Source organism: Platichthys flesus, chromosome 2 (assembly GCF_949316205.1).
Source record: "Platichthys flesus chromosome 2, fPlaFle2.1, whole genome shotgun sequence".
In the NCBI taxonomy this organism is placed as follows: Eukaryota; Metazoa; Chordata; class Actinopteri; order Pleuronectiformes; family Pleuronectidae; genus Platichthys; species Platichthys flesus.
The window spans coordinates 928,990-955,381 of NC_084946.1; the positions used below are offsets into that span (position 1 = coordinate 928,990).

General features: G+C 41.0%; 2 protein-coding genes across 3 annotated transcripts in view; both read left to right on the forward strand.

The window, feature by feature from the left end:
• Positions 1–4,062, forward strand: part of sypl2a (synaptophysin-like 2a) — a 28,944-nt gene extending 24,882 nt beyond the window's left edge. The window contains exons 6-7 of one of the 2 annotated variants that reach the window (XR_009924689.1): positions 688–791; positions 3,592–4,062. Coding sequence is in view for 1 of the 2 variants with exons in the window: in XM_062412417.1 (XP_062268401.1) it covers positions 688–705 (18 nt within the window). In the remaining variant the exon portion in view is untranslated. Of the gene's footprint in view, positions 1–687; positions 3,362–3,591 lie in introns of those variants that run through there. The other variant, XM_062412417.1, reaches the window with a different exon arrangement.
• Positions 4,063–4,078: 16 nt separating this feature from the next.
• On the forward strand, positions 4,079–26,384 carry atxn7l2a (ataxin 7-like 2a). The gene is made up of 10 exons (XM_062412376.1): positions 4,079–4,615; positions 5,611–5,679; positions 7,874–8,213; positions 9,883–10,136; positions 14,652–14,734; positions 17,997–18,208; positions 20,083–20,263; positions 21,024–21,145; positions 22,468–23,461; positions 26,035–26,384. Exons 1-10 carry the CDS (start codon positions 4,486–4,488, stop codon positions 26,050–26,052), a joined length of 2,403 nt encoding a protein of 800 aa, XP_062268360.1. The 5' UTR covers positions 4,079–4,485; the 3' UTR covers positions 26,053–26,384.
• The last annotated feature ends 8 nt before the right edge of the window (positions 26,385–26,392 follow it).

Here is a 26,392-nt window from a genome sequence, read left to right on the forward strand (position 1 = left end):
AGGACTAATGTTGATTAATAAAATGAAGTCATTAAAAGTGAAAAAAAATATGAATACATGTAATGTTTTATAACACTTTTAGAGAATGGCAATTTTTGTTCACGAAGTTGCCAAGAGACTAGTGTTTTTTATATGTGGAACTACGCTTAAAATAATTCATAAAGGTCAATGTTGTTGAAGAGACCTCATAATATAAGGTCTCTTCTTTGTTCATGAAGCTGATTTGCTCCTCACCCTTTTTGAGTTAAGTTTCTGAACTTATCTGACATTGATGAAAAAAGGGACATCTGCTGTGTAATACATTTAATAAATTTAGTAAAAAATAAATCAAAATAAATAGATAAATAGAATAAAATATTATGAAGTAGCAAAATTTAAAAGATCATTCTGCAACCATGAATTACAATTTTACTTATTACACCAAAGATCCTGAACGAAGGTCAGTAACCATTTGACTGAAAACAGATGACAGCTTTGTTGTTGAATTGTGATACATGAGTCAAAATTAACTATCTGAGGCATATCATCTGTATTTTCTGGAACTTTAAGAAACTTTGGTGTTTTCGAATTCAGAGCAGATCCTCTTAACAGGAACAGAAAATAGCAACATTTAAAACATTGAGTCACAGTTTTGTTGATGAACTATTATTATCTCTTCACGATCCTGATGGTAGTTGATTTCAACAGGCTCAGACACTGGACTGACAGGAAGAAGCTGGATAGACTGATTAGGAGGGCCAGTTCGGTCCTGGAATACCCACTTGACCCAGTGGAGGTGGTGACACAGAGAGGTATGATGGTGAAGCAATTCTCTGATAGACAATAAAAGTTCAATCCCTGCATGACACACTGCGCAGCTCCTCCAGTCAAGTATGTGAAGGAGAGGTATCGCAGGTCGTTCCTCCTGCAGCAGTAAGACTTAACAACCAGCTCCGCTCCCAGTAAAACCACATGCACCACCATTATGGACTGCAATTTTTCAGATTTATTTTTCAGATGTAGTTGCACTGAATAAGCTCACAATAATAAAACAACAAAAGTAAAAACAAATTGGGAGAGGGTATCACCCCTCTCTATAAACCTTTTTATCATTTTATCATTTTTTTCAGCGGAGAACACGAGGCATTCTTGTGTTTGTATACAGTCCATTTTCCCTAGCGCTGTTCGTGGAGCTCTGCTTTAATCCCTAAATTATGAGTAAATTTTTCCTTAGAGTATATTTCCTCTACAATGTCCAACCTTTGTCCTGGTAGACACACTAACTCTCTAACTGTGCAATATTCACTGTGCTATATTCATCTGTTCGTGCAATATCAACAGTTCATGTGCAATCCATTCAGTGTATATATTCTCCCACTGCACATATTTCTCCTGTCTTTACCCTGTATATATTAGTTTAATGACATTCATATCTTCTATTAATTTCTATAATTTTTTATACATTTGTGGCTGTAATACTGCAGATTTCCCATTGTGGGATTAATAAAGGAGCACAAAAGTCTTCCTCTTGCTTTTTAAAAACCGGGAAATCAAACATCAACAGTCATCAGGGAAGCTGGCAGCATGGCAGGTTTAGATATGCAGCATGAATTCAACATTATAATTTTTTACCTTAGTGGACTCAATAAAAGAGATCTCCTCTTCCACGAACACCAACAAAGCCTATATCATTTATCTACTGTTAAATTTTCCACGCCAGAATTTGAAGATAAAAGCTGGTTTTAAAATTACTTCAAAGTCTTTTTAACTGATCTACAGTTCAGCATTACTGTTGAACTTGGTGGACCTGGCAAGATAGAATTATTTAAAGAACGAGTATTCGGGGTGAGGCATGGAAATGAATGTCACACCATTCTCCCTAAAAAAAGGCAGTGTTTCTTTAAATTATGTATTATCTATCCCTTTTTATTCTGTGAACATCTGTTTAGTTTCTGTATAAACAATATCAATAAGGACAAATCTAATGTAAGTAATATAATGTTAAAAACGTTAGAGCTACAATTTAATTTAAATACCAAGATTTTCTCTTTTAGATCTAAATCTTGTAATGTTTTATATTTGTTTCATCAACAAAAATTTGACAACTAAAGCTCTGGTCACTAGAGGGCGCTCTGACTCTGATGATTCCTGCTGATGGTTACCAGCAGCTCCAATAAATTACGAGAGTGACGATGTAGAGAGGATGTCAAAAGGCAATGGAGACTATTCTAGAGCATACTGCATGTTTGAGGAAAGTCTAATCTGTTTTCCTGTCTGGCTTTATCTAGAGCACAGTATTGTAAAAGGTTTAAAACAGTTCAACCAGTTTTGAATCACTATTTCCCCGGTTCATGACCCCATGTTCAATTTGGTCAAAGTCAATGTTTCATTTTAAAATGGTGTAAGACATTGTACTGATGAAGAGCTAACTGAAAGAAGGCATCACTCAACATGAATGTCTTCACATAAATTTTGAAATATGCATTGACTACACAGAGACGTCAAAAGAAGTGACCCAGTGGAAAATGTGGTGGCAATGATGTAAAGATAAGATAATCAGTATTTTTCGTTGGTGGAAGTTGTCAAAAGTGCTCAAGTAAAAGCTTCCAACACAATGTAATTACACATTCAGCAAGTACTTATAATAAGAATCAATGATATTATTTATGATATTATATTTAGTTAATAATGATACAATAATGTGTCAGCAGTATCTTATACTGTTCCAATTGTTCAAGGTTAATGCATGTTCAGGTAGCTTGGAACGGTCAGTGCAAAGTGTTTCATTGGGGGGAAAAGTCTGTTATATTTTACTTCCCCCTAACTCTAGGAATATTATGCAAACAAACTTTAAAACTGGATTACTGGTTCACATTTAAATTAAAAATATGTTGAAATGCTCATTTGTGCCTTTCTTACTTGCTAAATTGTATTACCTAAAAGGGATAATAATTATAGCTAGTTCAAAATGATATAGCTATAAAGAAAGCAGATTAAATATACACTGAAGACCCTACACTTGCTACCTGCACCTTTCAGAAATGATTTTAAAGCTATTTTAATTGTCTAGAAGCTTTGGACTTATCTGCTTACAAAAGATGTTTACCTTCATGTTCAAGTCAACAGCAAAATCCTCTACTTTTACTTTTAAATGTTCCTTGTGTGATTTATACATCCCTCCAACATTAATTACATGGTAAATTGTATTTAACTTGGATTCAGTTAAAACTCTGGGATTGTTAAATTTGTTGTAAAATGCATTTATTTTAAGTCGCTTTGGATAAAAGCGTCAGCTAAATGAAATGTAATGTAATGTTAAGAGTGAATTAATGAAAAGATAAAATTGAAATGCCCATTTTTTATCTAATCAACATTTTCAATTTTTAACACTCTTTTAATTGTTGAACAATTAAAGAGTGTTAAAGTTTCTTTTTTTTAAGAAACAGTTATTGAACTTTTCACAGTGAAATTTACCACTAACAGATGCACCCTGTGATTCTTTTTCATGAGAGTGATATATGATGATATTATTTATGAGGTGACATTACTAGAACACATACACAGCGTCCATCTTACACCACGTCCTCATGGGGAATTGTGTTTGTATTTCAGCATGGCTCAGACTAGCTGTGTGAGGCTAAACCACTGACAGGGATGAGGAAAAGGCTTGGTGTGTTCACAGGTGTGGACCTGTGATTTCTGATGACCACTTCGGATACACTCTCCATGTGCTTAACTTACCCAGTGAACAGTGAACAATAGTGTGTTTGTCCATACAGATTTACAAATGAAACTGAACCACATCACTCTGCATTGTACTGATGATGAATTGCAAAAGTCCTTCAGATGTAAATATCCTTCCAGTGATTCACATCTGCTGTGCCCTGGAATGGACTGTCAGACAGCTATTATTTTTGGACATAAGTTCTCATGGTTTATATGCACTGTTGTGACATGTGGACACATGGATAGTGGTCCAAGGTCAATAGAGGCCCAAGTGCATCTTATTATTTACAGAGGTTGCTTACAAAATAATACAAAAAAATGAGTCAACCCTAACCCTAACTTAACTTGATCCTGTGTTCCTCTTCATGCTTGTATGTGCACATTACTTTATCTTTCTTTTAACATGTTACTGAGTTTATCAAATGGATTTATTTCCCCTATGTAGATGACTTTGCATTGCATTGACAGGTGCTATACAAATGAGCCTCCCGTGTCTCATAGGCTATGTGCTGATATGTGCTTTCTTTCTACAGATATCTGTATCTTACTTTACCTAAATGTTATTGTTGCTAACGTCCTGTCATGTCTTCTTCGTTTCTTTGCGCTTTGGCTCAGTCACAAAATGTCGATGTTTAAAGTCTCTTGAAGAAGAAAGGCAGCGACATCACTCTGTGGTCGTGTCCCTTGTGTGTGTGTGTGGATGTCCCAAGAACGCGCTCGCAGGAAGTTCCTATCCTGTCGAGAGCGCGACATATGACGTAAGTTGCTTGCCGCGCAGTGATGATGGCGTCGCGTGAACGCGCAGCAAAAGTAATGGCTGCTCTGGATCGGCGGGTGCCTAGCCTCGATGATTTCGTAGGTCAAAGCTGGAGTACCTGGGCCGATTGGGCCGTTGTGACAGCGGCGGATGGTAAGGGAACACCTCGACGTACACACTGGCTGCTACAAAGGCTTTTTACCAAAGAACTAAGGTTTATTTTCGTGGAAACGGAGGACAGCGCTAACCATGTTACCCAAACAAAGACCCTGCCGGGTCCTAGCGCTGGGTGGGTAACATGTTGCTCTCCTCCAGGTCCCACTACAAATGCTCTCTTCTAGAAAAACAAGTGATGGTTATTAAATTAAAGTCATTACGTTGTGCGCTTTACTGCCATGGTCATGAAACATACTGCCAGTGTTTCAGGGAGACGCTTCATTGTCTGGACGGCAGCCGGCAGTGGCTGCTCCAGAGCGGAGGCTAGTGTGGATAGTCGGGAGAGCAACTTCTCGCCGGGGAAAGCTAGACTAGCTAGCGAGTAAGCCAGAGTAGCGGTTGACAACAAGGCAGTTAGCGTTAGCATGCTAGTGGTAGCTGCAGGAGGATTGAGAGCGGACACCGGTGATGGAGGAGGAGTCTGTGCTGTTGCCACCATGTAAATGCTGCCGGCTCCCTTTGATGTTAGCAAACGGTACCCTGTCTTCATTTAGCTTAATTTTTACGTTGCCCTTTGGCTGCCAGCGTCGTCACCTCCATTTGAATGATGTTAACATGTATGTGTGCGACGGTAAATGTCAAATGTGAGACTTCAGCTCCAAAAGTGTTCCTGTCCTTGTTTTAAGTATGTGCGCTCAATCATTCTCTGGGATACCTCCAAGTGCTACTCTGGACATAACTGTCAAATAAAGTCCTCCTCCACCGAATAATTTAATTACCTGCTGGCTGTTGGAGTAACATTTAGCAGCCCACTGTGGAAGAGAAGCTGACCTGTAAATTAGTTATTTACATTACAGTTTAAGAGCCTGTAAATGCTCAAAATCTATGTCAGGTCATCTCAGTCTTGATGATGGACCTGACATCCAACTGTTGGAAAGCATCTTACCTCCCAAGTGGCTAATCAAACATGTATGTGAAATGCCTCGTTTCAGGGCCTGATGTGGAAGACAGCTGCAAGAATGGCAAAAAAGCTGCGGAGGCCATGTCTCTCAGTAAGGAGGGTAAGTCTGCACATCATAATCTACAAGACAAAGTCAAGGCTGTTGTCTGTGAAAACCTTTTAACTTATCTGATCCGAGAGTCTTTACATAGACATGTGTTGTATGCCATACATATCGTTTATGCCCTTGTGGCAAATTTGTGATATGTGATAATTGGCTATATCTGAAAACAACAAGGCACAAACTGTTAGATAGATAGATAGATTACTTTATTCATCTCCGAAGGGAAATTAAGTCGTCATAGCAGCCGGTACATTTGAATACAATACAATACAATACAATACAATACAATACAATACAATACAATAAAATAAAAAGTATAAAATATTGCGGTAGAAACAATAAAAACAGAAACACAAGATAAATGGGTAGATAAGGTGCAGTGGCAGATGATGGTAAGTACTGATGATATGATGGTAATGTTATTGTTACAGTATATAAAAAATAGTACAGTATATATAGTATATAATATATATTTATATATGAAAGTAATTATACCAATATAATAATAGCAGTATATAGTAATAATAGCAGCAACAGTATATATAATAATAATAATAGTAAAATATAATAATAATAACAACAACATGTACACATGTATAAATATGTGTATATAGACTTATCTATACAAAGAATATATAAAGAGTATGATATAATATATGATATATAGTACGGGTATAAATATAAGTATTTGGCGATACAATAGATAATATGATATACTATTAGAGTGTAAGAATATGTAGACAGAGTGTGCAAAAGACAATATTATTGTATAAAGTGATGAATTGAGACAGGTATGGTATTGCAGTTCTAAATCCTAAATCTATATAGTTACAATACTGTGAATGTACAGAGACCCATGAAGTTAATTGTGTATCAGCATCTCCTTGGTTCCACCCTTGCCCAGAGACGGTAAGTAAATGGCGCCACTGGTTCACAGAGACCTTGGCGAGTATTAAAGCTAAGTTAGTGTAATGCTAGTCACACTGAGTCGTCTATAGCTGCAAGTGTCTGACAGACATTCTATATTTGTATATGTGATTTTTATATTATAATTTGATAAATCATAAAGTTAATTGATAATTTTCGTATGCAAGTATATTTACTTTGTACCAGCAAAGCTACATGAAACACTCAAAACAGTGGATATTAATACATATAAGCCGAAGTCCACACATTTCGTAAATTCCAGAATTCTACCTTAGTTTGCATCGATATAGGGATTTGTTTCAGTTCATATTTTGCAGAAATCCTTGATTAATATCCATTCATCCCATTTACTTAGTTTGTTCAGGAGCATGGGGGTTGAAGTCTATCTCATCTCAAACTAAAGCTGCTTTCAGACATGCACTGAACTTCGGAAATCATCCCTTCATTCTCCGGAGGGGCTGTATGTGCAAATGTTCAAGTGAAAGCCTCCGGACTATTTGTGGAATTTCTCTGACCACTCTTTTCAGCCGCTTTCAGACATGCATTGAACTCCACATATACTGGTCACCAGTGTTGCCATTCTTACTTTGAAAAAGTAACTTAGTTACTTTACAAGTTACTTGCTTTTAAAAGTAACTAAGTTAGATTACAAGTTACTTGATTTTAAAAGTAACTAAGTTAGATTACAAGTTACTTTATTAGTTAAATTCAGCAGCTGCCGACAACACCCCCGCCGCCTCAACATAAAAATGACAACCGGTTTAGCCAACACTCACTTTATTAGAAACCGCCGGAGGACCCCGCGTTCCTAAGTACTAAGTAACGCGTTACGCATCACTGCTGGTCACTAGTTAACCTATCCTGCAGGTATTTCGCTTGTGGGAGGAAACCACAGCAGCCAAAGCAAACTAATTCAAGACAGCATGACAAATTCCACACATGACATGCTGAGCTTTCACTGCATCACCAATGCTGCGCATGATCAAATCAGATCTTTAACCCAGTGTTGAGCTGTGTCTATCCATGGCATTTAAAACTACCTTAAAGTCTCAAATTATTACATTTACATATTTTTAAGAAGTGGGTATTTTATTTGTGTATTATTTCTGATGTTACAGAGATGGTGAGAAGATCGATCATCTGTCCATGATGTAGCATTGTCCCCAGATGTTACACATATAGACTTGTTTCCTCCTCTGTAGTCTAGCATACGGGTGTCTGCTTTTCGTTAGCTCATCGCTTTCCCTCTCTACTCTCCTACCAGACATGTCCATCTTTGGTCTTTATCCTGGGCATGATGACTTCTACCTGGTGGTGTGCAGCCATTGTGGACAAGTAGTGAAGCCGCAGGCATTTGAAAAGCACTGCGAGTGGAGACATGGCCCTGTTGCCAAGCTGTACGCTAGACTACGCTCTCCCACCCCTGCACCCCAACCCCAGCAGAGGCCCCTACACGTCCACTCTCCTTCTTATGGGACCAATACTGCTTCTGCTTCTTCCTGGGAGGGTAGAGGTCAGGGTGTTGGCCAGCTAAGGGCAGCCCCACCATCACCTTCTACCCCACCCCAGTACAGACACTCCAAGAACTCCAAAGATGCAGTACGGTAAGAACAGAGTTCTCTAACATAGAAAAAAAGCTCAATGGTCATAGACTGAATTCTGCCTATAAATGTCTACTTCGCTTTTGGGGGGGCAATGCCATGTAGACTGACTGTGACGTCAATTCTGGTCGTTATCCCATTCGACGCACTCTAGCGTATAGTTGACTTAGCTTCTTGGTGTCCATATTGATATGTTTGTTATCGTCATATTATCAACACTGATCACCACATAATGATTGATACTTTTCTTTAATGGGTCAGATCTTCTTTGTTGCCCGCCCTCATTTTTAGCCCACGCTTACTTTGCTCCCTCTCTTTTTCTCTCACTGACTCATTTTTTGCAAGGAGCTCATTCACTGATATTTACTTTTGCGAAAATATATCATAATTTGACGACTGTTGAGCTGACGTAGGTTACTAAGATCCTTTTAGCAGATCGCCCGACCCTACTTTGAGAAGTAACTTAAGCCCTTTCATCACTGTGAGTTTGTTAGATAACTGCGCTGGATAAGAAAGAGTCTAGCTCATAGCTACTGAAAAGTCACTGCACTTCGGCATCCTCAATAGTTTGTCAGTTAAGGACCATTAGTGTGTATGTCATGATTTCTTTGCATTTCATAACACTATATGAATATGTATTCAATTGGTAAAATGTTATGGTCTACAAGCAGAAGAGATTATCTCACTGCTGCCAGTTTAATGGAATATTTAGTTGCATCATGTTACAGTGGTAGATTTGTGTAAAATTACAGTTGTAAAAATTTGCTTCAGATAAATAGAAGGAGTGACTAAACAAATTTAGGATTAGGGATGTAGCTACTAGGTAGGTTATGTTAAGTAAGGAATTAAAATGACAGTTTCATCACTGTATGACATTGATTCTTTTGACATCAATGCGATATTTGCCAATATCACAAAATCTGCCGCATTTTAGGTGCCTGCGATTGATATGAAACAATAGTATATGCCCATTTTACACAATCATTACAAATGTCAACTCACAAAAAGCGACTAAGATATGATTTCACAAAATTGTTTACAGACAAGAGATCAGTCTTATGCTTCAATTAAATAAAAAACATTTTGCTTATTTTGTAGGGTTTTTTTCCACAGCTTTATTCAAGTGTGGTTTTTGTATGAGAGAAGAACTTACTGATTTTACATTCACATTTTGTAGTCTTCTCACTTATTATCCTGTGCCTGCACTCAAATATACCCTGCTTGTGCTTAAATCTCCCGAGCTCCATCTTCATCTTTTCAGCTCCTCCCACTCTGCCTGCTTCCGTGACTGAGTACAACAAAAACAACAAAAAATGATTTTTTGGAGCAACAAGTCAGACAAATTTCCCTAACCATTAGAATGCCAGGTTTAGTGATCATAAATGAAATTTTGTTGCTAAAATTTTGTCTCTTTTGTTTTTTATAGCTGTAACAGTAACTTTCATAATGTAAAAAAAACGAAAGAGAAAGTTGGGATCCAAACAGACAAGGATTGGTCCAGGATGGTGATCCTGTACGAAAATATAACTATGCATCAAATAACGATTCCAACCTAAGCAGGCTTCAAATGTTTTTAGATGGAAAAAACTGTCCTTGCCCTTTTAGTTAGGATAACAACATTAAAAAAAAAAATGTAGTCAAATGTTTAAGAATTTTTTTCCCGGCCATTCAGACATTCCCCACTGGAGAAGTGGTCCTCCAACAGCAGTCACACAGAGTCATCAGTATTCAAGCAGCCGTCGCCTTTGGAGCCTCCGATGAGCTCTCCGGCCCCGTCACTCAGAGATCAGCCCTGGCCGCATGGAAGCACTCCACCTGGTAGGCCTTCGCCTAGTGACAGGCCACCCGCCCAGAGCCAGGATTCCCCTCTGGCTCCTGCAATGCCACCCCACCGGATCCCAAGACCCTACAACAAAGTGGCCTCCAGTGAGTACAGATGCCGTGTTTGGGGTGATTTGGAGTAAGAGGTTGAAGGATGAATAGGTGGCGTATCAGTCTTCTTCTGATCATGCATACTTGTATTTGGCACTAATTTGCCAGGGAATTATTTCCAAATTTCTTTCTATGAGGCTGTTTGCACTTCATACTGACACAGTATAAAGTGTGTGTGTATATATATATATATAGAAGCTTCTCTGTGTCCTTGGATGTCAGAAATATTGTTTACACATCTTATAGTAATGTTGGACTGACCATTGACAGCACTGGAGGGGAATTCTGTGTTATTGCTGGCCTTTTGGACCATCAACAAATACATACAGATTAAAATAAATAAATATTGTTAAATAATTAAATGTATAACAAATAATTCTTTACAGTCCTTGACTGGCAGAACTCGACATTTACATGTTGTGCACATTCCCATAACAGTCAACAGTTCTCAGCAGGCAAGCAGAAGTTTGTCAAACATAAATTAAACTAGGGCTATGTTTTAGCACTGGCGGGCCTGAGCACCCGCATGTTGAAGCCTGTTGCGGTCGGTGGAGGGAGCGATCGATGTCCAAGCGCACATGCGTTTTGCGCACTGCTGCAAGGATAAACGCTTCACTTCCTGCGTCTGTCACGCGATGTCGATCCTTGCCTGCTAATTGCTGATTACGGTCAACTGTATCAAATAGTGAAGATTTTATGTAACTCGAAGGATCGTTGTAAAACAAAGCTTACTTCCTGTTGCCAGTAGGTGGCGCCATCACTATTATTACGCATAGACATATAGATCTGTTCAAGTAGGTGCACTGATGTAGCGTGAGCAATTTTGTGTCATTTGGACAATGTTTCCACAATTTAATTTTCACACTGATCAGTAGGTGGCGCTATGAGCCTGAACTAATATTAATATATGGAGCTGTTCAGTTCAGGATTGGGATCATAGGTCAGTAGTTCGGAGCCGGATAGATAATGCAAAGTGGATTAACACAGTACTTCCTTTATCATGGCGAATCAGTATGTGGCGCTATGACATTGAGGAAATATTGACACAGAGCTGTTCAGGCTTGTACTCTAATCAGGAGAAAAATGTTTGGTAGTGATAGGACAATGCAGAGAGGACTTATGAAAACATTGTGTCCTTTGACAAAGGACTATCCTTCGCTGCACATCAATGTTTACACTGTTTGAAGAAAAGTCACAATTCTGACCATGATCCGATGACTTGACTGAGTTATTTTGAGCTGTATAGTGTAAAGCAGCCAGGAGCAGTTCATCAAAGTATAAAACATGTCACTTCCTGTGAGAGGGGGCGCTGTGATTTCAAGTCATAATTTGATAATCTTAATCTGTTTAAGATTAATATTAAGATACACTCCTGATCAAAATCTTAAAACCAGTTAAAAAATTGCATGAATTTGCATTTTGCACTGTTGGATCTTAGGAAGGTTCTAAGTAGAGCTTAAAAATGCAAAAAGAAGAAATGGGAACAAGAGACCAAAAGTTGTGAGCAGGCAATTTATTGAAAACAACAATTTAACTCAAAGAGGCTGTTCATCAGCTGATCAAAAGTTTAAAACCATAGCCTTTAAAAGCCAAAATCTGTGCAAAAATTTGGATTCCATGTCATTTCCTGTCAAGTAATCACACTGTGAAGATCTCTTGATGGCAAAGGCAAAAAAGCTCGCCGTCTTTGAACGTGGTAGGATTGTTGAACTGCATAAACAAGGCCTCTCACAACGTGCCATCGCTGCTGAGGTTGGACGCAGTAAGACAGTCATTTTGCATTTCTTAAAAGATCCTCAGGGTTATGGAACAAAAAAATCAAGTGGTAGACCCAAAAAAATCTCACCGGCGCTGAGCCGGAGGATCCAAATGGCTGTCCGTCAAGACACGGGACGATCCTCGTCCCAAATTAAGGCCATTACTGGTGCTGACTGCAGCCCAATAACCATCAGACGGCATCTGCGAAGGAAGGGCTTCAAAAACAAGAAACGTCTTCAAAGCCCACGTCTCCTTCAACGCCACAAAATTGCCCGTTTAGACTTTGCAAGGAAGCACCAAACGTGGGACATTCAAAGGTGGAAGAAAGTTTTATTCTCTGACGAGAAAAAATTTAACCTTGATGGTCCTGATGGCTTCAAACGTTACTGGCATGACAAGGAGATGCCACCTGAGATGTTTTCTACGCGGCTCAGTGGAGGGGGCGCCGTCATGATCTGGGGTGCTTTTTCCTTCAATGGAACAATGGAGCTCCAGGTTGTGCAGGGGCGTCAAGCAGCAGCTGGCTATGTGGAGATGTTGCAGCGGGCATCCCTCATGACTGAGGGCCCTCGCCTGTGTGGTAACGGCTGGGTTTTTCAGCAGGACAACGCTCCAATTCACAATGCCCGTCTGACCAAGACTCTTTTCCAGGAGAATAACATCACTCTTTTGGACCATCCTGCTTGTTCCCCTGATCTTAATCCAATTGAGATTATTTAGGATGGATGGTAATGGAAGTTTACAAAAATGGACTTCAGTTCCAGACAGTGGATGCCCTTCGTGAAGCCATCTTCACCACTTGGCGCAACGTTCGTACTAGCCTTTTGGAAACACTTGCATCAAGCATGCCAGAACAAATTTTTGAAGTGATCAACAATAATGGTGGAGCTACTCACTCATTACACTTTTTTTTTTTTTTAGCTGTGGTCTTAAACTTTTGATCAGCTGATGAACAGCCTACTTCAGTTAAATTGTTGTTTTCAATAAATTGCCTGCTCACAACTTTTGGGCTCTTGTTCCCATTTCTTCTTTTTGCATTTTGAAACTCTACTTAGAACCTTCCTAAGATTCAACAGTGCAAAATGCAAATTCATGCAATTTTTTAACTGGTCTTAAGATTTTGATCAGGAATGTATGTTTATTTATACCAAACACATGCACAGACATGCACAACACACTCATGCAATGCAGGTAAATTTAACCTCAGCATTTAACCCATCTGTGTGCAGGACACACAGAGCAGTGAGCGACCATGTACGGCGCTCTGGGAGCAGATGTTGGGGGAGTAAGGTGCCTTGCTCAGGGGCACTAGACAGGGTAGGGAGACTCTTGGATTTTTGGACAGATCAATCCAGGTTCGTCTTTTGTTTTCTTTCCGTGGAGTCGAACCAGAGACGAACCAGAGACCTTCTCTGCCCATAGTCCAAGTTTCTGCCACTAGACCACCGCCTCTCTGTAGATTTCATCAGGCCGGAACTCTTGTATTACATGTCTAGTTTGGACTCGATTGGACAATGTATGTCCGAGATAGAGAACCTCGTGTTTTGATGGCGTTTAATAAAACTTTCACGCAACGCCAAGGTCACACGGCCTTAAAACCATATGAACATGTTCAGGGGGGGGGCTGTTGATACAAACATGTAGTTTGAGTGAGATGAACACTGAAGTTAATGACATTTCGTGTTTCACGGCGAGTTGATGAAATTTGATGCCACGCCATTTTTATGGCGTTTGACAAAAAATCACAGTAATCTTATGGCTACATTATCAATGTCTTGAGACCCATTTGATACAGTTTGATATGGTTGGCGTCAGTGGATGAGGAGGAATACATCCAAGTGTAAGACATGCAAAAAAAAGACATTTCCTGTTGCCACTAGGTGGCGCTGTGATTTTAAGTCATGATTTCTGTGTAGACATCATCAGGCTGAGACACTTGTCTTACATGTCTAGTTTGGACTTGATTGGACAAATATGTCAAGATACAGAACCTCCTGTTTTTATGGCGTGTAATCAAACTTTGACGCCACGCCATGGTCACATCGTGTGCATGTGTTTAGGATTAAAATAAAATGGCGGGCTTCCTGTTGCTTTTTTCATAATGCTTTGAGAGACTTTTTTTGTGCATCAGGTCATGATACACCACTGCTTTCATTTTCGGTAGGATCGCTGGAAGCTAAGTTAGGGGGCTTTCCGTAGGTGGCGCTGTTGAGCCATTTTGCCACGCCCATTTCAAATTATGTCCCGGCAGCATGTCTAGCCTCTGAAAAAGGGAAATAATAATAATAATAATAATAAAAATCCTTACAATTTCAATAGGGCCTCTCACCATGGTGATCAGGCCCTCAAAAGAAAACCATCCTTATCTGATGTTGGCCAAATAGTTTTCTTAACATTGGTATTGTCTGGAAATCAATGCATCCCTTATTATGAGACAGGATTCATCAAATCTGAAGAGTCACCATGATATTAATTCTTGCCATCTCTACAATCACTTGGTTGGATGAAGTTGTTTGTGGTTTAAAGTAAATATACCAGAAAACTACATGGAATATATTCTGTCAGTGTCTATGTGGGATGCATTTAGGACTTGATGTGCATCAAGCCCTTGGTCACCCAATAATTTGCAGCTTTTGGGATGCAATACACAAGTAATAGGAGTTGATTACATGAAAGTGAAGAATATTATATTTTGAAGTGTTTGTTGACTGTGTTGACTTTGAAGCTGAAACATTGTTTTTGTGTCCATAGAGAGGGAGTGTGATTTGGACAGACACTGCGGCGTCCTTGATCCTGATAGGAAGAAAGTCTGCACCCGCCTCCTGACATGCAACGTAAGCTCCAAACACACTTTGGTTCACAAGACTAATATCCCTCCTTATTTAGTCTCAGACTGTCTTCCCCGTGCATGTTTTCATTCTTCTTTTGTGTCTCTCCTCTTTTAAATTTTTGTTTTCTCTCTAAGGTTCTTACTGTAGTTGAAACAAAGGTTAAGAAGATGAATTTCACTGTCCAGTCCTGTCACCTTTGTTTTTGAGCCATTTAGTACACAGGACAACAGCCATCATGTCAGATAATATTAATTGCGGCTTTGGCAGACAGTTGACAGCAAACAGAAATCTGTTTTCCTGAAATTTCCAACATTCTACACAGGGAAATGGAGTGCACTGAAGACTGTCAGACCAAAGTCATGATAATTGATTGATTAATTATATCAGTCATAATTTCTTATGAAGACGTTAGGTTTGGAGGAACAGCCAATAGGCAGTGGGCATGTTTTCAGGGTGTCTGTCCATCCTGCTCTTGAGATCATGCAATCTCAAACACCTTGACGGAATTGCTTTCAATTTAGTTGGACTCAAGGATGAACTGAATACATTTTGGTGGTCAAAGGACACACACACACACACAAACACAATTGTACAGCTATTTTATTAAAGACAGCTCCTCACCCTAACCATCCAAACTAACTGCCTATGCCTATCCTTACCCTTAAGCTCATTCTAACCTTAAGCCTAAATCAAAGCCTTACGCCGGGTTCACACCGGACACGGAAGCGAGGCGTAAGCGCCAATCCCCTGGCTACCATCCACTCCCATGTTAAATCGTTGTGCTGAACACACCGGACGCTGAAGCTTAGCGTTGCGCCGCGGCTGCCTCGTGCCGTGCAGCGATCGTTTCGGCATCGAGTCTATTTTTTCCACTCGACGCGAGCGTATTGCGACAGGAAACACACTGAAAAATGATTTTAAACGATATTGACGACATATGATATAAATGATCAAATATGCATCCCATACTTTGTATTCACCTTCTGTTGTCCAGGAGTTTTAATTTTACCACTTTTACCGACCACATTATTAAATGTCCCCCTCTGCCACTCCACTACAGCCACACAAGCAGTCATGAAGATAAAAAGAGAGAGAGAGGGGGGGGCTATGTATTCTCCACATAGGTTTGAGTGGAGAATACGTAATTTACCCTCGACACCCGACATTTAACGGAGCAAACGGCTGTGAAGTTCGTCAACATGGATGACATTAAATTAATAATTGAAGTGGAGAAGTACAGTGAGTTGTATGATCCTCGGAACATGTTGTATAAAGACAAGACTAAAAAGGACACACGTTGGGACACTGTTGCAGTTAATCTTGGAGCAACAAGTAAGTATATGCTTTAAAAAAATTATTAAATGCCGTTTTTACTGCAGGCTGATAACAGCGGCGCTACCGCGCCCGGTGTGAACCGCCAAGCACCGGCGCGCTAGGGATTAGCGCTTACACCTCGCTTCCGCGTCGCTTCCGCGTCTGGTGTGAACCCGGCGTCACCCTCTAACAGTCTATTAAAAGGGGGAGGTCATTTTGTAAGTAAGTTACTGCTCCGCTGCTGGACACTGACAGCCAAATCGAACCAAACCAGAAATATAAATTTTTTTACCCAGTGTGAGTTTACAAATGTGTCCGTTGACATTGTTGTTGGCTGTGTGGCGTGTCGGTGACAATGCATGTCGGTGTGTTTCAGCGCGTCAGAGAGAGGAAGAGAGCTATCAGAGGCAGGACGAGCTGAATTAATGAATGTCTGTAACTATAAAGAAAGATTTCGCTCTAGAAAAGTATCAAACATGGGGTGGTAGGCACTGCCGAAATTGTCATGGCCATTTCCGTCGAATTAACTTTTAAGTTTTCGACTCTTTGTCTGTCAGCAAATAAAGTAATAGAATTTGTTAGGACGATGGCATCATCCATTCATGTTTCACAGCATAAATTGTCATATGGCAATATAGTTTATATCGACCAACCCTAGATGCCTGTCATCTAGGGCTGCGTCGATTAGTCAACATCATCAATATTTTAAACCAACCCGTCGGACCCACACAAATTATATGTTTACCTTTTCAATTTCTAAAACGTTCCAGCTAATAGGAAGGCCCTATGTGGGTATGTTATGGACCAATAGGAGGAGGCAATGAATGTGGGGGGCGGGATCAGACACGGAAGTGAGGACCCGAATAAAGATGTCAACATTAGTACACAGTCTGTCTCACGCACATTATTAAGCGGACTCGACGCAGACGCCAAAACTATCGGGGCGGGCAGCGAGGCGCATCGCAGCCCAGGTGAACCGCACAAACGTTTAACAGGGGGGTGGATAGGTGGCGCCAGGCTTTCCTCGGCGTGGCGCGGCGCTTCGGAATTGGAATGAAATGGTCATTTCGATATTTTGGAGGAAAACTATTCGTTTAGATTAAGCGGCGAATCGAGAAAATAGTCGACAGATTAATCGGTAGAAAAGTAGTCGTTAGTGGAAGCCCTACTGTCATCACGAACATCCTGTTGTTCTGATCGACTGTCATTTTCAAAAAGCAAACTCCTCTTGTACAGTGCTGTTTCTAAATGTCTTACATGACAATCTGCAATTTAAATGATGATAATTTCAGATACTTACAATTATTTCTTACAAAAAACGCACATTGTGTCGGCAGCCATACCAGGTGACATTGGCACAAGCATAGTTTTCACCCATTGACAGCGTACACTTTCTGCTGTTCTCTTCTGATACAGTTTCTAAAAGTCTGTGATGACTCAGATGTGCCTCCTATACTGTTAGTTGAGGACCACTGCTTGCCCTCACTGGAGCTGTGTTTCCCCCTCAGTGATGAGGGTCTAATTTAGTTATGGTGAAAGGTTTTACCTTCCAAAAAGTTGGCTGCTTGGCTCTTGGAACTTTTGGGGTTGGTCTTGCCTCAATGAAGATGCCTGATAAGTCGAGTACTCCAGAATTTTGTTTCAGTTAATCTCCATAATATCTCACAAAATCTGATTCCTCACTTAACGTCTAGCATTTCGAGTGCTTTGAATTCGTTGGAAGTGCTCTTTTCTATTCCAGCTTGGACTCATTAATCCAATTTGCAAAGCAATAAAATCACGATCAACACTGCATGATTTGAATCCCTTCCATGTTTAGACTTTTGATTTTTGAGAAATACAGATTGTAGTTGAAATCTAATATATGCAGTTGAATTCTTACAGCAGGGCTCCTTTTAACGCATTGTGTTGACTTTTAATCCAGCTCACCTGCCTGTGTCTTGGTCCTCAGATTCACTCCATCCACCAGCGAAGGAAGGTGGTTGGCCGAAGCAAGAACTTTGACCAACTGGTGGCAGAACTAAAGACCAAGGTTCGGGACAAAGGAGGCCATTTGTTGGAGGGAGGCTCCTCCAGTGGACGATCCCCCAGCCCAGAGGCCCCCAGGGAGCAGCCTGGGGTACCGCACTGCAGGAGACCTCTGGCCAGCCTTCCTGCTTTCAGGTTGGTGAGCTTTACTGAAGCTTAAGTGTATTGAAGTGTGTAATGGTGATTTCAACTAGGCAATTTAAAGACATTTAAAAAAAACATATAGTTGTTTACAGTTCTCACCTGTTCTCTAACGGACAGTTATATTGTCCTGAGCTTTGTTTTTTGTCATCCCCTTTCTCTCTGCCTTGTATTTTATGGGAAATTAAATATCACGATCATTGAAATAACAACTAGTCTCCACATCCCATATAGTTAAAGCTTACTTCTTCTTATCTTCTAAAGACATCTTAGTGTTTCAAGTCCTTTTTTAGGAGTGGGAAATGGCCAAAATAAGAAAAATGTTGATCTAAATACATGTTTTGGTTTTTTACAAGCAGGGCCACCTTAATACAGAGGGGGGCTAAAATCGTAGTATTTCCTTTTCAATTGCCACACACAAGCCTAAACTGAATAAATGTCAATCAATGTGGACAGCATCTAAATAACTATAAGACCTGTAGTTTGAATTTTAAATTGAAATTCTTATTTTTTAAATTATAGCACACAATAAAAGTATCATTTTAGAGCATAAGAAAATATAGAGGATATCCCTTGTATGTTTGAATATCTTCTGCATTTATTAAGAGGCCAAGCAATTATTAAAGTAAGAAGATGATAGCAACCACCAGCGGATGTTAGGGACATATCTTCGGTTGTGTACCTCATCGTCATCAGGTGTTGCAGGCTTTTAATCGCAACTGTCCTTTTTAAACTGAACATATACTGTCAAAGGAAACCGAGTCAACAGCTGTTACAGTTCAGAACGTAGGACAACATTGAGATTATCCCTTGTAGGTTCTACCATTAATTAAGATGTCAACCACCAGCGGATGTTAATACTTTTTGAAACCATTTATAAAATAAAGACAAGAGTACAGATTTATTTTACTGATTGTATTAATGGATGAAAAGTACCCATGTGCGGTAATACAGAAAATTCAGGATGTGATAGATATATTTTTGATGCATCGCAAATTGTTGAGCATCCGAATCAATGTTAATTGTATTTTTTGGCTGCAGATTTTTTTGAATAATGGACAAGATGTTGAATATCCCTTGTAAATTTGAAGGTCTTCTGCACAATTTAAGTTACCAACTACCAGTAGATGTAAGCGGGTGTTCATGCATCTAGTGTGGCTTGGCTGTTAGCCTGAATTTTTAGTTATAAACATGAGAAAAAACCGAGAGATTAGTCAAACTTTGGACATTTTGTGGATCTTCCATCTCAATTCCAGACAGGTAAGTGTGTGTGTGAGTGCAGCGCAGGCTAGGGTTAGGGTGCAGCACTTCATACTTAGCTGTCAACTCTCCACTGCTGTTTCACAATAAATCAAAAGTATTCTTTTGCCTCACTGCCAATACATTTGTTTGTAGCCACCGCCACAATATCATCACTGACCACCACAGAATTATTATATTTTCTTTTCTTAGTAGCTCTGCATGCAGCTCATGATTAAAGATTTATTCAGTTCTTCCTGACACAACTGTTTGCCTATACACAGACACACACAAACGTTGTATAAATCTGTAAACTCAGACTGGGTCAAAATAACATGATTTTGCCTTCAAATAAATTTCTTACGAGTACAGTGAGGTTTGTTATCTGGTTCTCACTGTCCTCAATTAAGTTTTTCTCTGGATTAATTTTGTTGTTGTTTTTTGTCATTAAGACAAACCTTTTCCTGCATCACGTGCACGCCTGCAGTGCTCATTTTGAAGCAGTTGAAGTCCATTATTAAAATGCATCAGAATCATTGTCAATAAGAAAGGAGATTGCACATGTATCAAGGTCATGATAGTATTGTGAACATTGTATGGTCCTTCTAACAGTTTGTTTTGTTCTACAGTCGATCCACCGTTGAGTCAGAGTGCAGCCCAGAGGACGAGAAACAGTGGCATGGTGAGGGAAGTCTCCGAACCCAATCGCCTCTCGTCCATGGACAAATCTCCAGTGATGAAAGTGAAGCAGAAGGACCTGAGGAGCCCTTAGAATTCCCATCTTCTTGTGCACATCCGAGACCACTAGCGGTAGGTAGTTTGATCCTGCGTTTGATTCTTACTAAAACTAAGTGTTTACATGTACAGAATCTATTGCTGCAACCTTGCTAGACGTTTTAAAATAATTCTTGGGCCAGAGAACCCTAAGGCCCATTAAAAAGTCTTAATTCTTACAAAGTCTGTGATCATGCTCATAAATATGGCCATGGTATAATGTGACTATATCCAGTGCTTTTGGGCTGTGCGTTGGAAAATAACTGCTTTCCCCCAAAACAGAAGATGCTCTTTTTTTTGGGGAGTGATTGTTTAAATAATTAATACTTTTCTTAAATGAGGGAAACATTTCTTCATAGTTCAACCGTAGACACACCAACGTATATAAACTCGGACTGGGTGAAAACAACATAATTTGCTCCTCAAGAACACAATACACATATTTATTGGAGTGGAGAAGTGAGATCCGAACACAATGGGGCACAGCTCTTTTTGACATTGCATTCGCTGATACTGGCATGCACATCTGCGCCCCATGCAAAACCACGCATGTACACGCACATAAATATATTGTCGGTGGTTGGGCTGATAGAGGCTGAAAATGTTTGCATATTGCCCAACTCACTAGTAGAACAAAGCTGCCTTTTCCCTTATGATACTCTTTGAGCTATTTTTGAGCTATTTCTTTGAGCTATGTCCAAAATTTTCATATTTTATACCTGATGATAACACCCATTAATAAATCTCATCAACAGAGCATACTAGATCCCAGATTGACAAGTCTTTTTTTCTCCAGGTGTGTTCTTTTGGCAGCCATGCGTTTGGTCACGGCATCTACACGTTTGACAGGAGACTTCACCACCTAAGGTCGGCTCTCAGTAGTATGCTGGAACAGCACATCAGCGCCCACCTTTGGAAGTAAGAAACCGAGGCTCATATTCTTTTCATTGTTAGCTTGAAGTGGTTTTAATTTTAACTAGGGCTACGTTGTAGCACTGGCGGGCCCGAGCACCCGCACGTTGAAGCCTGTTGCGGTCGGTGGAGAAAAAGATCGATGACCAAGCACACGTCTCCACGTTGCATGCGTTTTGCACACTGTGGCAAGGATAAACGCTCACTTCCTGCGTCCGTCACGCGATGTCGATCCTTGCCTGCTTATTCCTCATTACGATCCACTGTATCAAATAGTGAAAATTTTATTTAAATCGAATGATAGTTGTAAAACAAGTTTACTTCCTGTTGACAATAGGTGGCACCATAACTATTATTACACACAGACCTGATCTGTTCAAGTAGCCGCTCGGATGTAGCGTGAGCAATTTTGCCACTATGTAATTTTCACACGGATCAATAGGTGGCGCAATGACCCTGAGATAATATTTATATATGGAGCTGTTCAGGTCACGATTGTGATCAGAGGTCAGTAGTTTGGAGCCGGTTGGATAATGCAGAGTGGATTAACAAAGTACCTCCTGATTCATGGATAATCAGTAGGTGGCGCTATGATACTAAGGAAATATTGACACATAGAGCTGTTCAGGCTTGGATTATAATCATGAGACAGAAGTTTGGTAGTGATAGGACAATGCACAGTGGAGATATGACAACATTGTATCGTCTGACGAAGGATGATCCTTCGCCGCACCTCAATGTTTACACACTGGGGTACGGGGTTTACGAAGTGGTTCAGGGGGTACGCGGTGGGAGTGGAATCGCACCTCAGCCGGCGCACGCCGGCCCTCACCTTTCACTTTCAATGCGTGCGTCAGACTCCTAGGTCCGTGTTCCAAGACGGATCGGCTCCCCCCGTTATGTCGGTTTCATGTTGGTATCCGTCCCCGCCATGCCCCCCAACCCTGAGTGAAGCGACGTCATCCAGGGCGGAGGGGCGTGGCGGTGGCCGTGAAAAAAAACCCCGGGGGGTGCGAATCTATTATGCTATGATTTTACTGGTCTGGCCCACTTGAGATCAAAGTGGGCAGTATGTGGCCCCATAACTAAAATTTGTTTGTCACCCCTGATCTAGAGGAAGTAAAATTAAACAAAGTTTCTGAAGTTTCTCAACCTCCGGACGCTTGGGCTCTCGCGCTCTAATCAGCCATTTCAGTTTCTGATCAAGTTAACAATACTGCACACTACTGTACATGGTTTATTACACGTTCAATTAAACAATTAAGTACATTCTTGTTATCAGACATGTTTGATATATGGATTTGTGGATTTATTTTCTCTCAATCCAGGAAAATACCTCAAGCCACAGAACTTCAATCTCCCTCTCCCTCAGCCAAGACCATTACCTCCTTGTCCCCATCCTCCATAGCCACAGTTGCATCACATTCTAAAATCCGAACAGCAAGTCATATAAACTCCTCTCTTAAAACTGCGTCCTCTTGCTCCTCTTCCTCATGTCGAGGTCCAGGAAGACCCCAGACAGCCATGGAGTTAGAGAACTCTGCGGGCAGTGGTGGCAGCAGCAGCAGCAGTAGTAGCTGCAGTAGCAGCTATAGCGACGGCGGAGGAGGCATCGGTGGTGGTCATCTGGTGTCTCCAGGTAAACCTGGGGCAATGTGTCAGATAAGTCCCGGGCGACCCAAGAACCCTGTTGGACGTCCAAGCAAGCAGATGCTGAAGCTGCGCGAGGAGGCTGCTGCTGCCCTTCGCAGACGCAAAGCCCCATCGCAGGAAGGGGAGCACTCAGGCCCGGACAGGAACTGCATTATCCTCCAGGACCGGGGCCGCCCACCTTCTGCCACCTCTTCCTCCTCATCTTCTAAAGTCACCATTCCCTCACCTCTTCCACATGGACGAACCAATGGAATGCTTTCTCCTGGAAGCAAACCCCGCCCACACCCCTCCCCGTCAGAGTCCCACTCACCAGCCGCCAAGGCAGTTTGGACGTACAAACGGACACACTCTTCTCTGGGCCATTCATCACCCTCAGACCTTTCCTCCACCACCAACAATTCCCATAACCGGGCAGGTATGGGAGACTCAGGACTACATGGGCAGGTCGTTGGGAGGGGCTTTGAGCAACAGGGGCTTGTCAAGAAACGCAAGGGGGGAAGCATGGAAGAGCACTCTCCTTCCTCTAAACCCTCAGCACACCGCCTGCCCTCTTCCTCCTCTTCCAGCTCTGCCACCACCTCCTCTCCACGCTCTAATTTCTACACCTGGAAGGACAGTAAAGGTGGGGGGCTGGCTGGGGGTGTGGAGAAGAAACTCGGCACACAGAAGGTGAGTTTAGTTAGAAAAGCAGGGAAACTGAGCAGCACATGGGCTGGTGAGAAAAATAATTTGAAAGTTTAAGTAACAATATGCAGCTAGTCTCCTTGAGGCTGAGCTGTATTGTGAGCCTTTGTTCCCAATTGGTATTGTGGGATCATATGTGATCAGACAGAGGCAAAACAAAAGCATTATATTTTATTGGAAGATCTCATAGAAATGAGCAGACATATGTTACATGCTCACTGTTCCTGTCCTTGTGCACTGCGGCACGCACCAGAAATGACATTTCCTCTGGCGCACTGCATCATTTTGGCTGATCCAAGCTTTTTTAATTGCTAATTATGTTTTTGGGTTGTCTTTCCAAACGTATGTCCATTCGCACACACGACCCATTCTTGTGAACAAATAATCTCAGGAATGCCTTTTGGGATTTTCATAAAATTTGTACAACTATTCACTTGAACTCAAAGATGAACTACTTAGAATTTGGCACCTGACGGTCATTAGCCAAGGTCATAGTGACCTCAAGTTCCTGTGAATGTGATGTCAGGACTGCCAGTAGGATATTTCTTTACATCTTGCACAAGACACGTTGACTCAACTATTTACACCTCATACTTAAAAGGCCCATATTATGCATACATTTTCTGGGCTTTTACTATCCGTAATTAATTGAAGGGGGTCAGTAGGTACCCTCAAAGTATGAAAACAGTCACTCCGCGGACTTTTTCACTCAGTCCACTCTAAGAAAAATGTTATTGAAACGTCTTGTTTCCTACTTCCGTACTTCCTTCATGGAATCGCACTCTTCTCCCAGCCCCATCCAGTCTGTACCAGTCAAGCCTCTGAAACCATAGACTGTTTATAATCTCTAAACCCACCGCTCCCCACCAGCCCTCCGCACCGAATGCGACACCAAGCAGACATGTTGCTGAGCTAGCAGCTTGTTAGCTACCACAGGCTAACCACAACAAACAACACTGAAGAAACACTGCAGTGTGGAGGGATGCAAGGAAGAGAATGTGTCCGTGCACATTCCTCCTAAGAACGTTACTGTTCGAGACCAGCGGTTACTCTTTATTTCTTCTGACGTTCCTTGTCATTGTGCTCTGCTCATTTCACCACAGCAACATCTCAACCTAAAGCAATTCCTCAAGGATAAATATGTTCCACGCTGCTCACTGCATGCTCTACATGCAGCGGTACAGAGTTACATAGATGTTACTCGATACTGAAACTCTGAACTTACTCCTACATTGGCCGACTGTCCTGCTTGAACAAACATGAGGACGGTGTAACTTACCGTTCAGAAACATCCCGTGGTAACAGACTGTAAATATGTGGCTGGTCTTCTATAGCTGCAAACATAGTGACTTTCAGCTGTGTTTACCAGAGGATTGTTAATGCACCAGAATGAGGCCGGTGATTGGCCTGGTCGTGTGTCAGTCAGAGTGCAGTCAGACAATCAGAGGAGGGGCTCATAAATAATAAATGAGGCTGGCGAAAACAGCCTGTCGTGTGTGCAGCTCCCGAGAGAGGCAGAAGAGAGGACACGGAAATACACATTGCAGGAGTTTTTCGACTTTAAACCACTGATGTATCGACTTAGGGGTACCGATACTTCAAATTAAATCCCCGAAAGGTGTAAAATATAGGCTCTTTAATGAAAACTCAGTCAAGTCTGAAGTAAAACAACTAAGCATTCGGTAGCCAAGTATCCGATAACTTATGAACCCCAAAAAGATTAGGCCCCAGATTTGAGGTTATTTTGAGTTGTTTCTACTTTCATGCTCACCTGCTCAAATTTTAGCGGGACTTGGTACTTAAATGTAGTATCCATTAGAGCCGGACTGATTTATTGGTTGGCCTACAACCAATTAGCCAACGTTGGGGTTTATTTCAAATTGAATGTGCAGGAGATCAGTGCACGAAGATCAGTGTAAGTAAGTCCCTACCCGGAACTTGTGGATGGTGGACTATGTGTATATTAATGCCAGCATAAGTTCTGCTCTTACAGAATCTTTTCTTTTATCATATTATCTAACATGAAGATAATGGTCTGTATTTAAATAGCGCTTTTCTACTCTTGACCACTGAAAGTGCTTAACATTCATACAGTGCATCTACGGGCAGCAGTTTTTTCCGATTAGAGGCAATTCGGGGCTCGGCATCTTGCCCAAGGACACTTCGGCATGCAAATGTGGAAGACTGGGATCGATCTGCTGACCTCCTGGTTAGAGGACAACTGTTCTACCCCTCAACCACAGCTGCCCAAAAAAGAGTGGCCAAACATTCAATCTTTTAATATTTCAGATGAAGGTTTTCCCCCCTATCCCCAGGCTATGAGGCACCTACCTGTGACCCCTGAGAGACATGATAGTGTGAAACTAGTAACCTCAGTCATACTGAGAGACGAATTTATGTAAAGGAGCAATCCGCCCCCCCACAAAAAAAGTTAAACATTACAGAAGTTTCTTATCAAGTCTGATGCTGACTCTTATGACACATTATTATTTTTTGTGTATGTACAAATTGGTTGATAAATTGAAGTAATCATTTCAAATATTTATTTCCCCCCACAGCCAAAACTGCACCATTAAGTGTGCCTGCCTTACAAGCCACTGTGAGGGAGCCAGCTCTGCGGCCTCTGAGGCAACAGGACTCAAATATGTGTGTGTATGTCTGTTTGTTTGTTTATGTGTGTGCGTGTCTCTATTGAGCACATGTTGAAGTATGAATGTGTCAGGCTGTTTGTATGTGCAGAGTTAGTGAAGTATGGATTTGGTGTGTGTTTGCTGTTTGGATGAATGTCTGTGGGAGAACTCGGGGAGGGAGGGAGTATGGATTTAGAAATACCTCAAGACCATCCGGTTATGCTGCTAAATTAAATATGTTGGTTTATAAAAATGGATTAAAATGTCCTTTACACTTGGTTTGTGT

What these genes read in the sequence shown, in the direction of transcription:
- atxn7l2a (XM_062412376.1), top strand. Translation starts at nt 4,486, where the DNA reads ATGATGGCGTCGCGTGAACGCGCAGCAAAAGTAATGGCTGCTCTGGAT. An exon ending in CTACAACAAAGTGGCCTCCA is followed by an intron (nt 10,137 to 14,651) that starts GTGAGTACAGAT and finishes TTGTGTCCATAG; the next exon opens with AGAGGGAGTGTGATTTGGAC. An exon ending in ATCAGCGCCCACCTTTGGAA is followed by an intron (nt 21,146 to 22,467) that starts GTAAGAAACCGA and finishes CTCTCAATCCAG; the next exon opens with GAAAATACCTCAAGCCACAG.